The 13137-nt window shown below is 39.2% G+C and overlaps 1 protein-coding gene across 3 annotated transcripts in view; it reads left to right on the forward strand.

The window, feature by feature from the left end:
* The window catches only part of lamb2 (laminin, beta 2 (laminin S)), a 51790-nt gene that overhangs the window by 29294 nt on the left and 9359 nt on the right, over positions 1–13137 (forward strand). For 2 of the 3 annotated variants that reach the window (XM_035656130.1, XM_035656132.1), the window contains 11 exons: positions 411–523; positions 1918–1997; positions 3000–3135; positions 3246–3404; positions 8497–8624; positions 8736–8868; positions 8998–9190; positions 9751–9894; positions 10342–10573; positions 10966–11135; positions 12037–12072. In XM_035656130.1, coding sequence (XP_035512023.1) covers positions 411–523; positions 1918–1997; positions 3000–3135; positions 3246–3404; positions 8497–8624; positions 8736–8868; positions 8998–9190; positions 9751–9894; positions 10342–10573; positions 10966–11135; positions 12037–12072 — 1524 coding nt within the window. The remainder of the gene's footprint in view (positions 1–410; positions 524–1917; positions 1998–2999; positions 3136–3245; positions 3405–8496; positions 8625–8735; positions 8869–8997; positions 9191–9750; positions 9895–10341; positions 10574–10965; positions 11136–12036; positions 12073–13137) is intronic. The other variant, XM_035656131.1, reaches the window with a different exon arrangement.

Genomic DNA, 13137 nt, shown 5'->3' on the forward strand with positions numbered 1-13137 from the left:
CTTTAAGTCAAAATTTGCCAGGGGTATGAATAATTTCGGGCTTGACTGTACAACCTCCAGAGGAGAGGGCAGATTGTATGTTGCCTGAGAGGCACTTTAGGTTACTTAACAGAAGGAAGACATTTTCTGTAGTGACTTTAGTGAATGAATCAAGCAAAAACTGTGAAAGTGGTGTGAGGGGGAAAGTGAGTGGGATGTCCCCCCCCACATCCTCAGTGGAAACGACTGCCCTTGCATGCTAGGCTTTGTAATAATACATATATATATAATATATAATCTGCTAATCGGGGTCACATAAAAGTTTTAAAGTGTTTGCTTTATTATGTGCTGCAACAACTAATTATATATCTGTGAGAATCCTCATACATTTTGCCCTCTACCCTGTCCCTCTACCTACCCTGTGCTGCCAGAATGCCAGTGTGACCACAGGGGAACAGTGTCAGGCAGCTCCCAGTGTGACCCAGTCAGTGGAGACTGCTTCTGCAAGCGTCTTGTCACTGGACGCAGCTGTGACCAGTGTTTGGTAAGATTGTAAAAAAGAATGTGTTTTTTTTGGCCTGACTTTTGTTTTCTCTCTCACTTTACCACTGCTAATAAGCCCTATTTGTTGGTAATGTGACAGTGGATGAAAAACCCTTACATATATTTCTTGTTTCGCTTGCTGTCCTTTTTTTTTCCATGAATAACACTGTTTTCATCTTTTTGTCTTTTTCTTTTTTGACCACTTCTGTCACTTCAATGTCTTTTATTTGACACTAAACATGACACAATTAAATTTGAAAGTAAGCATTGAATCTTTTTCCCTTGCATTTCACTCCAAGGCCCATATCACCTGTATCTTTCATTTTCCTCATTTCCTCTTAGCTTCTAAATTAGTGTTGCTGATCCTCTTCTTCTCATTCTCAGTTTCTTTCTCATATTTTCCTCCCACACTTTCAGTCCAGCAGCCCAAGATGTTAGCTCAGCTCAGATCAGCTTCCTGTTATAATTCAACCTCTTGTCCTAAACCTACTCAGCCAGGAATAGTGTAGGCAGGAATGTGAGCTCCTGCCTGGGCCCTGTGTCTAAATTTAGCCCAGTGATTTGAGGCTTGTCCGGTTGGTGTGGCTTACAGCAGGCCTAAAATGGCCAGGGCCTGGACCTGGTCCCGAAAGTGGATCTTGTCTTCTGATTAGCCCTCCTTTTACTGGCAATAATGTAATGTCAACATTGGACAGAATTGAAAAATCCTCCAGAAAAGAAAAAGTACTGCACTGTGGTAAAAACATATTTAATAACAAATAAATAAATAATACCAGTATAAATATCCACCTACACAGAAAAAGAAGCTGACTCACCAAAGAAAAAAGTTAATGTCATTACTGACTTAGAGTTTCCCTTGTTCGCTTTCCAAATAGCTATTAAGTGTAACAGACTAGCAAGAAGACAGCCAGCCACAGACTAGTATTACTGTAGATGGATGGATGATGAGTTTTGTCCACAAACTTGAACTAGATTGATGCAAATAAATATAAAAGTGACCAAATTCTTATATAACACTGAGGGAGAAACCACAAGACTTAGCTAAGCACAAATACATCAGCCAAAACATACTCAAGATAAAAAGATTGCTGACTGCAAAATAAATTCAGCATTCCCACTGTCACGTCAGCTCTTTTTGAAAGAGAGGAAAATCTCACAATGTCAACTGAAAGGAAACGGGCAGTAATGACATGCCCCAAAGCTATGATTGTTGTTTTATTGGATTAGAGAGCTAGATAGATGGTGAGAGTATGACTCACACTTATGACAGCGGAAGTTCCAGGAGAGCAATGCATCACGTCTATCTGTTCTGTTAACTGTTGAGTGGTTGTTGTGTCGCCTTCTGTTTCTGTCTGTCAATCACTCTGCCCTCTGTCTGTCCTTCTGCATTTCTAGCCAGAACACTGGGCTCTGAGCCACGACCTGAACGGCTGTAGGGGCTGCGAGTGTGATATCGGAGGAGCCCTGGACAACCAGTGAGTGATACTGTCGCTTTAATCCTGAGTCACAGGTCACACATCAAGTATGAAGCTGTTACAAATGACATTACATAGCATGGAGGCCCCTTACAGATGTTTTTATCTTTGAGACATAACACTCAGATATTAATCACTCTGCCTAAAATAGAAGCTACAGCTTTGTGTACTGATTTACTGGTCTCTACCTTTACCCTGTGGGCAATAATTTGTCATGTTAATTATGTAATGGATTAATTGGCTGTGCCACTAGAAGTTGACATCCTCTATTCATACATCATACACTAATTAGGTTAATTTTGTAGTTTTGCTGTTGTTAGCCATGCTAACGAAATGGCAATGTAGATCCGCCCAACACTTTAGTCCAAACTGGAATATCTCATCAACTGTAAGATCTTTTGCCATGGAAATATGTACACACACTAATCATTCCATGGAGGATGAAACCCACTGAGGATGATCCCCTGAATTTTTCTATAATGCCACCAATTTTGGTTTTGAGTGAAATTTCTCAACAAATATTGCATGGATTGCCATGAAAATTTTAATAAATTTGGTGATCTTCTAACTTCGTCAAGTGCTATTACCAGCTCAGAATTTCAATATGTCCAATACTTTGGTTTATGATCTAGTACTTACAAAACTAATGGCATCCCCATCAGCCTCAGCTCTACTTTGAGTTTAGTGCTGATTATCTAATGTTGTTATGCTTACCTGCTGAACTAAGATGGTGAACATGGTAAAAATTATATCAGCACGTTAGCACTGTGTGCATGTTAGTATGCTGATGTTAACGTTTAACATTTAGACTCACAGAGCTGCTAGCATGGCTGTAGACACTTGTTTTTACTTGTTTATTGTCTTGTTACAAGGTAGTAATGACTTTAGTTATGATTTTTTCTAACACTAAGCCTAAACCTAATTTAAAAGATTAACAGTAAAACCTGAAATAGTAATTGTTGTAGCATTGAAATAACAAAGCTATTTATGTCCTCTCTGTAGCTGCTCCATGGAAAGCGGTCAGTGTCGCTGCCGCAGTCACATGACAGGACGCCAGTGTACGCAGGTGGAGTCTGGATATTTCTTCATGGCTCTGGATCACTTCCTTTATGAGGCAGAGTTAGCCAAAATGGGGCAGGTGAGACCACCTGTCTTCTTTATCAGCACACATTTATATTGGAGGGATTCTGTGGCTTTAGTCTGAAAATATATTTAAAAATATATCTGAATACGTCTGTATATTCTCAGGGCAGTACACTGGAGACCAGGGAGCACCAACCAGGTCGGCCCGCCACATGGACGGGCATTGGGTTTGCTCGGGTACCCGAGGGTGGCACCCTGGAGTTCCTCATCAGTAACGTCCCTTACTCCATGGAATATGACCTGCTTATCCGCTATGAGTCACAGGTGTGTGTGTGTATGTGTACGTGTGCCTTTATCTTTTTTTTTTTTATATTGGTGAAATAAGGTGACAGACAAGGTGACATGAGGGACAAATACATCACACCACGTGGACTACAAGTACAGTTAGTGGCCATACGGTACAGATAACAACAGAAAACAACGTAAAGTTACAATGATATGTATATAGGTAGTATAGGTGTGTGTGTGCGTGCATGCGTGTGTGCATGTGGATGAGAGACAGATGGTATGGTATAATATACACATATAATATGGCATAGATAGATGATACAATAAAAATAAATAAGTAAATAAATTAAAAAGTATAAATATGAGAAGAGAAGGAAGAGGAAAGAAAAAGAGAAAAATAAATAAATAAATAATAATCTGCAATACAATATGGCATACATTAACATAGTATAGAGCAATATAATTTAACCTAAGATAATGTGAGATAAGATAAGATAATATAGGGCAATAGACATTATAATATAATATATAATAACATAATATAGTGGACATACCAATATATATAGTGGACATATCAATAATTTATATTGATTATAATAATGTCATTATTGTGATTATTGTTTAGGAAAAAAATAATAAAAAAATAAATAAGAAACTATAGTTGTGATGATGATATGATAGATAAATAAGATAAGAAACTATATTTGTGATGACGATATGATAAATACAGTTATGATGATGATATGAAAGATAAATAAGATAAGAAACTTTAGTTATGATGATGATATGGTAATAATAACAATAATAGTAACAACAATCAGAATCATAATATTCAGTCATAAGCATATTCGTACTAATATTTATAAACACACTCAACAAAATGAGCATAATAATAATAATAATTATCACAGTCATAGTCAATAATAGTGATAATATAGTAATAATAATAATAGTAATAATAATAAAGGAAGAGCAAAAGAAAAACAGGAAGAGAGAATATTGTAATTAAGGGAGATAAGAAACCAAGAGAAAAAGGAAAAAAAGTGATGTGTTTTGAGGTGTTAGAAATGTGTGATTTTTTCCATAGAAATATGTTCCAAGAGAAGATTGATCCAGAGATTGATGTTTATTGAGTTTTTTGATTTCCAATTTAGGAGAATTGTTTTCTTAGCGACAGTTAGAGAAATTAGCAAGCTGTTCTTGTGTTTGTTTGGTATGGTGATTACTGAAGTGTCTCTCCTAGTAAGCAGGAGCTGTGCGGGATGGAGAAGAGGATTCTGCAGTCCGAGTATGGTGGAGAGGTGTTTTTGTGACAGAGTTCAAAAAGGAGTGAATCCGGTTGACAAGCCCACGAGTGTGGTGAAGAGTAATTATCTGTTGTTCCTGTTGTGCTTGTGAGCAAATGTCTTGTGGGTACTAGTTCCATTTTGTGCATTTTATTATGTGTGATGTGTGTTCCGGTGGATGGTTTTGTATTTGTTAACTCGAAGGTTTGTATTTGCATTCATGGAAAATATAGTTTTATTTATATCTATCCAGAAGGTCTTGATGAAGGAGAGATGTTAAATCAACGTTCCAGTTGGGCTGATTAGGGAGTGTTATTGAATCATCCTGGAGCATAATATTACGTCGTGTATAGTTTTGGAGTTTAGTCTTATTTTAATTTGTGTAAGAAATAGTAATCATGTGGCAATATTTCCAAACGGGTTCTAGTCTGTTCGCCATTTAGTCATTGTGATTTGAGTATGGGATTTAAGTTGTGAGTAATATATTAAAAAAATTGATATCTATCAATCCCGTGGTTCTGTATGAGGTCCTTGAAATCTATAAACTGATTATTGTTAAAAAGATGGCGGAGATGTGTGATACCTCTTTGTGTGTGATAGTGAAGAGGATTGTTGTGGAGTTGAAAATCAGGGTTGTGCCATATTGGTGTGTATTTACATGGTGCTGGAGTGGAATTGAAGATCTTGATGACTTTCCACCAGGCTGTCAGAGTTGTGGAGATTACTGTATTTTTGAAGCAGGGATGTCGTTTGATGGTTGTATTTAGGAAAGGTAGATCTGAAAGTAAGATGTTTTGGCAATAGTGCTGTTCTAGGTCTGACCATGAGGTATTGTGGTTGGTTTGGTGGATCCATTTTGCAATATATTGTGTTTGCTTTTTTGTAAAGTAGATAATTTAATTTTTGCTTTTTTATTTTTCCAGTAGAAATGAGTAATGATAGAGTCAATAGATTTGAACCAATTGTCTGTCGGTATGATGGGTAGCATTGAGAAAAAGTAATTGATGTGGGGGAGTATTTTCATTTTGACTGTGGCTATTCGTCCTAATAGAGATAGTGGTAGATTCATCCAGCGCTGGAGATCATCTTCTATTGTTTTTAATCATGGATTGTAGTTGAGATGAAACAACTCTTGACAGCCTGGGGGAAATGCCTAACTATCTAATATTCTCAGTGTGAAGTGGAAGTGAGAAGTTTGTCCTGTTTATTGTGTAGTTGGAGATTTTTGAAAATATGTTCATAAGATTAAAGGTTTCTTTTAGTGACGGTAATGGGTCCTGTAAGTACAATAAAACATCATCTGCGTAAAGGCTTATTTTGTGCTGGTGGTTTGTGGTGTCAACTCCTTTGATGATATTGTTTTGACGTATAGCGGCAGCAAGTAGTTCTATGAAGATAGCGAATAAAGATGGAGCCCCGGTGAAGTGTGAAGCTGTGTGACGTGATCCCGTTTATGGTGACAGTAGCTTTAGGTGAGGTGTATAGTGTTTTAATCCAATGGATGAACGACTCCCCAAAACCAAATCTATACCGTAATAAAAAAATCCAGTTTACTTGATCGAATGCTTTTTGTGCATCTAGTGATACGATTATTGTTTTGGTTTGAGTTTGTTGTGCAAGATTGATGATGTTAAATAATCTTCGTAAATTGTCCGAGCCATGTCTTTTTTTAATAAATCCTGTCTGGTCGGGGTGTATTAAGGTGGAGATAACTGTTTCTAATCTGATAGCTAGAGCTTTGGTGATGATTTTTAAGTCTGTGTTTATAGGTGATAACGGGCGGTAGCTAGAAGGTTGCGTTGGGTCTTTATTGGGTTTGAGTAGAACTGATATAACAGATGTATTCATGTGTGGAGGAATTTGTGATGTTTTTTGAATTTCTAATGTTAGTTTGTAAAATAGGGGGGATAATATATGCCAAAAGTGTTTATAACATTCGAAGGGAAAGCCGCCAGGTCCGGGTGATTTATTGTTGGGCATCTGGAGTAGGGATTTGTACAGTTCATCTGAAGTTAATGGTCTGTGGTCTGTCAAGTGTTTCTGCATCTTGTTTGGATAGTTTGGGTAAGTCCAGGTTATTAAAGAATGATTGTATCTTTAATGGGTCGGGGTCTGTATTTTAAGAATATAAGTTTTTTTTTAGTTTTTTATACTTGAAATTATTGCTTTCTCTTTTTTACGTTGTAGTTAGCTAGCTAAATATTTGCTTGGTTTATTGCTATTTTCGAAGTTGTCTCATTTGAGTTGTATCAAAAAAATTTTTTTGCTTATAATTTCATCTAACTGAAATTTGGTGTTATATAGCTCCTTTTTTATCTGTTTGTTAGGGTTGTTTAAATAGATATCTGTAAGTTGTTTCTTTTTTTGTTCAAGATGTTTTTCTAGTTCCTGTTCCTTTTTTTCCCCGTTTGTTGAGTATGATATTATTTGTCCTCTAATTACTGCCTTACCGGTTTCCCATAGTACTGAATATGAAATTTCAGTGGAGTTGTTCAATTCCAAGAAGGATGCCTACTCTCTCTGTATAAAAGCAGTGAAATCAGAGTCTTTGAGTAATGAGGTATTAAAGCGACAGCAGGGAGAGTATTTTACAGCTGATTCAATTTTTATGGAGAGGGATACTGGAGCGTGGTCACTAATTATGATTGGATGTATGATGGTCTTGGATGCCTTACTTAAAAATGTATTACTGATCAGAAAGAAGTCTAAACGAGAGAATGACTGATGTAGTGGAGAAAAATAAGTGTATTCTCTTGACGATGGGTTGCTCAATCTCCAACTGTCGCCAAGACCAAAATCTGTCATGTATTGTTTTAATAGTTCAGTAGAGTCCCAGGATCGTAAATTGCCTGCGGTGCTTGATCGTCGATTGTGGGGTTAATTACTCTATTGAAATCGCCACGGATTATGATATCTGTAGATTCTTGTAATGGATGGATTGTCGGAATTGGGACTATATATGTTGGCAATTGTAATTTTTTTGTTGTAGATGGATGCAGTAATTATGATGGAGTGAGCAAAGGTAAGGAGTATAGAGAGGGGAGAGAGAGAGAGAGAGAGAGAGAGAGATCAGTCAAGGGTGAGCAAGAGAGACGAAGTTCGTTTGTTATTTAAAGAGGGCGGGGCTTGTAACATGGGCACGGGCTCCAAGGCGATGTATGCGGTGAAATGTGATTTTGTTAACGCCGTCTGACGGGAGTTTGAGAGTGGATTGCATGAAGTTGCGAACGTATGTCGGGGTTATCTGTCGTGCTTTCGGGGATTCCTGAGAAAATGATTAATTAATTAAACATTTCTGATATACACTTTTTCTCTCTCTTGCTGAGAAGGTCAATACCTTCATACATTTGTCTTAAAATATGAGAGTTGAGAGTGGATTTTTATAGTCCCAGATGAGTGATTTTCTCCGCTAGTTGCCTGCCAAACTCACGCGAACAAGAAAGCCCAATTCCAATCCGGCCCTTACACCCTCCCACTCCGTGTCAGAGTGTGGAGACACAGTCATGACTGTGGACAGTCTCTTTTGGGGGAGGTTATAAATACACCGGCAAGCTTCTCCGATAGAAACAGGAACATTAGTCAGCCTGGTATTCAATCTCTTCTTCTTGCCAATAAGATAACATTTTAAACTATATATCTCACTGACTAATAACCTTAAAGGAGCATCTTGCTGGTGGTTTTGCGTGCTTCAGCCCTTTGCCTATAAATCATCATATATTTTACATATACATGATAACAATCACTGTAACTGTCCCACTTCCATTTTCACACTTGATTGACTGACTCATCATCAGTTTTCTTTTGAAGACATGTTTACCCATGTTTACGCTGATTCTACCTAGATGCCCCGAGACTGGGAGGAGGTTAGACTAACAGTGATTCGTCCAGGGCCGATTCCTACCAGCAGCCCCTGTGGAAACACCATTCCAGATGATGACAGACTCACTGTCTCCCTGCCTGCTGGAGCCAGGTCTGTGCCTTAAGCATACACACACACTCATGCATACATACACAAACACACACACACTCACACATACACAATAGCTGAGTGTCAGCTGTTTGCTGCTTGTGTTTGCTCCAGGTTTATGGTCCCTCCTCAGCCTGTGTGTCTGGAGAGAGGTGTAACTTACACCCTCCGCTTTGAGTTCAGACGCTATCAAGACGCCAACAGTATCCTCAACGGAGCGGCCAACGCTGTCCTCCTTGTGGACTCGGTGAGACGAATTTCTTCTTCCAGTTTCTCTAAAATAAGCATCTGACTCATTCAGAGTAAGTGTAGTTTTCATTCCACACAAAAACATCACCCTCTCTCCTCCTTTCCATAAATCCCTGTTCATCTCCAGATTGCGTTGATGCCCCGCCACACCTCCATGGAGATGTTCAATACAGGGGATCCAGCTTCTAGTAACAGGAAGCAGACCTATGAGCGGTATCGCTGCCACGAGGGGGCGAAGAGTGTGACCCGCCCGCTGATGAGTGACACCTGTGCCAAGCTCATCACCAGCATGTCAGCCATCATAAATGACGGGGCTCTGCGTGAGTGATGAAGCTTCATTAAAATGCTTTTGCCTTGTTTGAATGACAGTTAGGATTTTTACTGTGCAGTAGGCTGCTGGGTTACATGACCTTTACTCTGACCTCCCTGTGAAGGAAAAAAATATATACATTTTAACATATAGAATGTATGTATTTTTTTTATTTATTATTGGTTTATAAGATTTCTTCAGATTTTTTATTAGACCATTTTACTTGCAGTATAAGAGCAAGATATTTCTCTCAGGAGTTGGTAGAGACCAAAAACAGAGCTAAAGAAGAGTAAATAGGGGAGTTATATTTACAGACAGAAGATATACAGGTCCAAAAACATTTTTACCATCTTCTTAAGAATTAAAAGCTATACACAATAGCTGCAATATCATCATAGTTTCTATTTCCTTACACAAAAAGCTGGACTTTGGGGACCTGTAAAACTAAATGAATCACATTAACCTTACAGTCATACAGATATGTTCTTGTTCTCAGGATTCAATGTGCATGATTTTCCCATATATTATGGTTCAGTGACTTCATGCCTGTGCTTCTCTGTCCTCCTCCAGCTTGTAATTGCGATCTTCAGGGGTCCATCAGCTCCATGTGTGATGTCCGTGGGGGCCAGTGCCGCTGCAGGCCCAATGTGATTGCTCGGCGCTGTGACCAGTGTGCTCCGGGAACTTACGGCTTTGGACCCTCGGGTTGCATGGGTGAGGAGCTCTGGGCCTTTATGGATGATATGATGTAACATAACAATATTTCCATATTTTACATCCCTGAGCTGGTTGGGTTTTTAAACTTTCCCTGGAAGAGCTTAGTAAGGTACAGACTGTACAACAACTAATGAAGCAGTTTTACTGAAAAATATCAATCAGATTGCTTGAGTTCAACATTGACACTCAATTAAATGCTTGCATTTTGTTCTTTTATTCTATTTACAAATTAAAGTGACTGTGCAGTGCCTTTGATTAGTTATATGCTATGCTGCTGGCGCCCTCTACTGTTTGAGTGCATAATTGAAAATCTGAAGCCCCTTTACTCAAGTTATTTATTCCCATCATACTTATCTCTTATTTTTTCCTTCTCCTTTTCCCCTCACTTCCTGCGATCTCCTCCTTCCTTTACTCTCTCTTTTTACCTTTCCTCCCTCCGTCCAGCCTGCGGTTGCAGCTTGGAAGGCTCCATGACAAGACTTTGTGATAAGTTCACTGGTCAGTGTCAGTGTCGTCCGGGAGCATTTGGTCAGCACTGTGACGGATGCCAGGCAGGTTACTGGGGCTTCCCCAGTTGCCGACCCTGCCAGTGTAATGGACATGCTGACGAGTGCGACCAGAGGACTGGAGCCTGCGTCCGCTGTAGGGACAACACGGGAGGAGACAAGTGTGACAGGTGATGTTTCAGTGTTAAGTCCTAGCAATATGGGGGCAAAGAAAGTAAGTGCAGTTGTGTTTATCAGTCCCTTCGTATTTGCTAAAAAAAAATACAAAAACGAATATATTGAATAGAAAAATTTTGTTGTTGCACAGTTAGTTAGCAGTTACAGTTACTTATAGTTCACAGGATTTTTATAGTACACAAAATAACACTTTATTATTAAATTAAATTGAAAACTAACTATTGTAGAAAAACTTTTTTTTGTTCTTGTGTTTCTGTAGTTATGGAACTTAAATCCATTTAGACTCAAATCTATTTTTGCATATTCCTCATTCCAGCTGAGCAGTATACGTTAATCCTTTAATCACAAGTGTTTAACTGAGTAAACCCTTCTGTCATTTCTGTAGGTGTGCGAACGGTTACTATGGTAACCCAGTTTTAGGCATAGCGTCCGGTGGTCAGTGTCGTCCGTGCCCCTGTCCAGATGGGCCCCACAGTGGACGCCATTTTGCTGCTTCTTGTTACCAGGACAACCGCAACAGACAAATTATCTGCAACTGTAACCAGGGTTACACAGGTAAAACTCAGACGATGCTTGTACTCTTGCTCTGTCTCTGCATTTTCTTCTGTTGTCCTCCCTCTTCCATCAGTCCTTGCTTTCTGCTCTGTGTCTCCCTTTTTTGTCCTCAGAAAGTGATGCTGAGGAAGTCATCGGTGTGTCCACATGTCTCTGTAGTTACAATAAATTTAACATAGAAGTTCATTGTAACTAAAGAGGGTGATTCATTTTCTACAGAACCTGTGACATTGTGAACACCTGTTGAACACCTGAACATTATAGAACTGCATCATCATACTATCCTTTATGATGCACTTTGTGTCAGTGTTTGAGTTTATAACATTACCACAAAGCCTCATCTGAGTCGCATGTATAAAGTGTAATTCTGTCTGTGATATGTTTTATCAAGCCAAGGGGCACCGCAGTGGATCACCTTAAGCTAAAAGATACCACTTAGTTTTAGTTCATCATTAGTGTGGTTTGTAGCTAAGTGGAGTTCTGTTTAAGAAAGAGCTGATGTTAAAGTAAAAATAACCTCACTGAATGAGATGGACCTTTAAACTACAGCCACACAAGCAGCTCTGTGAGGATATCCTTTAGCAGGTATAATGTTTATCATATTCACCATATTAGTGTATCATTTTAGCTTGCTTGATTAGCTAATTGGCACACATCACAAAGATGCTAAAGGAAAGGAGTCATCCTCTGGGGACTATGAACACCCATTGCTAATAGCAGGCCAGTCTAGCAGAGTCCATCCTTATGAGCACTTCTGAAAAATATTAGTAATAAAACTAATCTTCTACTTTATGACAAGACAAAGGATATAACTCAGATGAGATAAGAATGATGTTTCTCAGTGGGCTCTGGTGAATGGTAACCTGTGTCATTTCCTCCCTCCCCTGTATTACTGGCACAGGGATTGTTAAACGCTCCGGGGTGACCATTTTTAAGCGTGAGTAATGATGGTTGACCCCCGTCCCTCCCACTCCTTCTCCCCGATCCTCTACCACCAACCCTCCACTTTACCAATCCTACCCATGCATGGCTTCAGCACCCCTCCCGTCAGCGGTGCTGCTGTGCCACAGTGCACTCCTGCCCATGTGTGAGACCTGGCTCAAAGAATACTCTTTCAAATACTTTTCTGTGACTGCAGTGTTTTATATGGCACTAAAGGGACAAATGATTGTCCCTAAAATTATACTGACAGTGGTTAAGTCATTTCAAAACAAGATTTGAACCAGGTCTGCGTGAATGTTCCCAGTAGAGCTGAAAAGGAGCTGTACTGATACAACAATATAGCCATACAGCTTGGTATGTACACTGATGTTTCTTTTTTACCAGCCTGGCTTTTCAAGTGAAGCACAACGAAGAGCAGATCGAATACCTCATTCGACCTGTACTTTTGAAAGTCACTGCAAAAACTCGAAGAAAAACTGTAGCTGATTACACTTTTCTACCCAACTTTACCTCTTTCTGCTCACCACTGAATCTACGTCCCCTCTCTTTCATTCCTGACCTTCATCCAACTTTCTCTTTTTTCTGTTTCACTCTCATCTAATCCTCCTTTTAGTCTGCCAGCCCTACTCTTCACCTCTCCCCACCTTCTCATTCCTTCTTTCTCTAATTTCCTTTTTCTGCTAGACTCAAATATGCCAAGTATGAGGGAAACAGTAAAAGAAAAAAACAGTGGTTCACTGGCAAAAGAATCCAGTACTCTGCCTGACTATTGTTGTAGCTGTAGGGTACAGTATATAGCAGTAGTTTATGACAGATATGGTACAGATTTAACCAAACACAAGACGCAACACAGTGTGGGATAGGACAGGGGTGTGTCCATATTGGTTATATCTGTCTCTGTGCAATTTCTTGAAGCAGACTGATAGTACTTGTCCACAAATATCAGTCATTTCCATGGTTTCATTCACTGTCTATGCAATGCATTTTGGTAGCGCCAATAGTTTCAAGAGATGAGGTGTCCTGTTGGCTGCTTCTCATTTGCATAGAGTAGAGGTCTAGG

This window comes from Morone saxatilis, unplaced genomic scaffold, assembly GCF_004916995.1.
Source record: "Morone saxatilis isolate NCDOM2014 unplaced genomic scaffold, NCSU_SB_2.0 Contig15, whole genome shotgun sequence".
Lineage (NCBI taxonomy): Eukaryota > Metazoa > Chordata > Actinopteri > Moronidae > Morone > Morone saxatilis.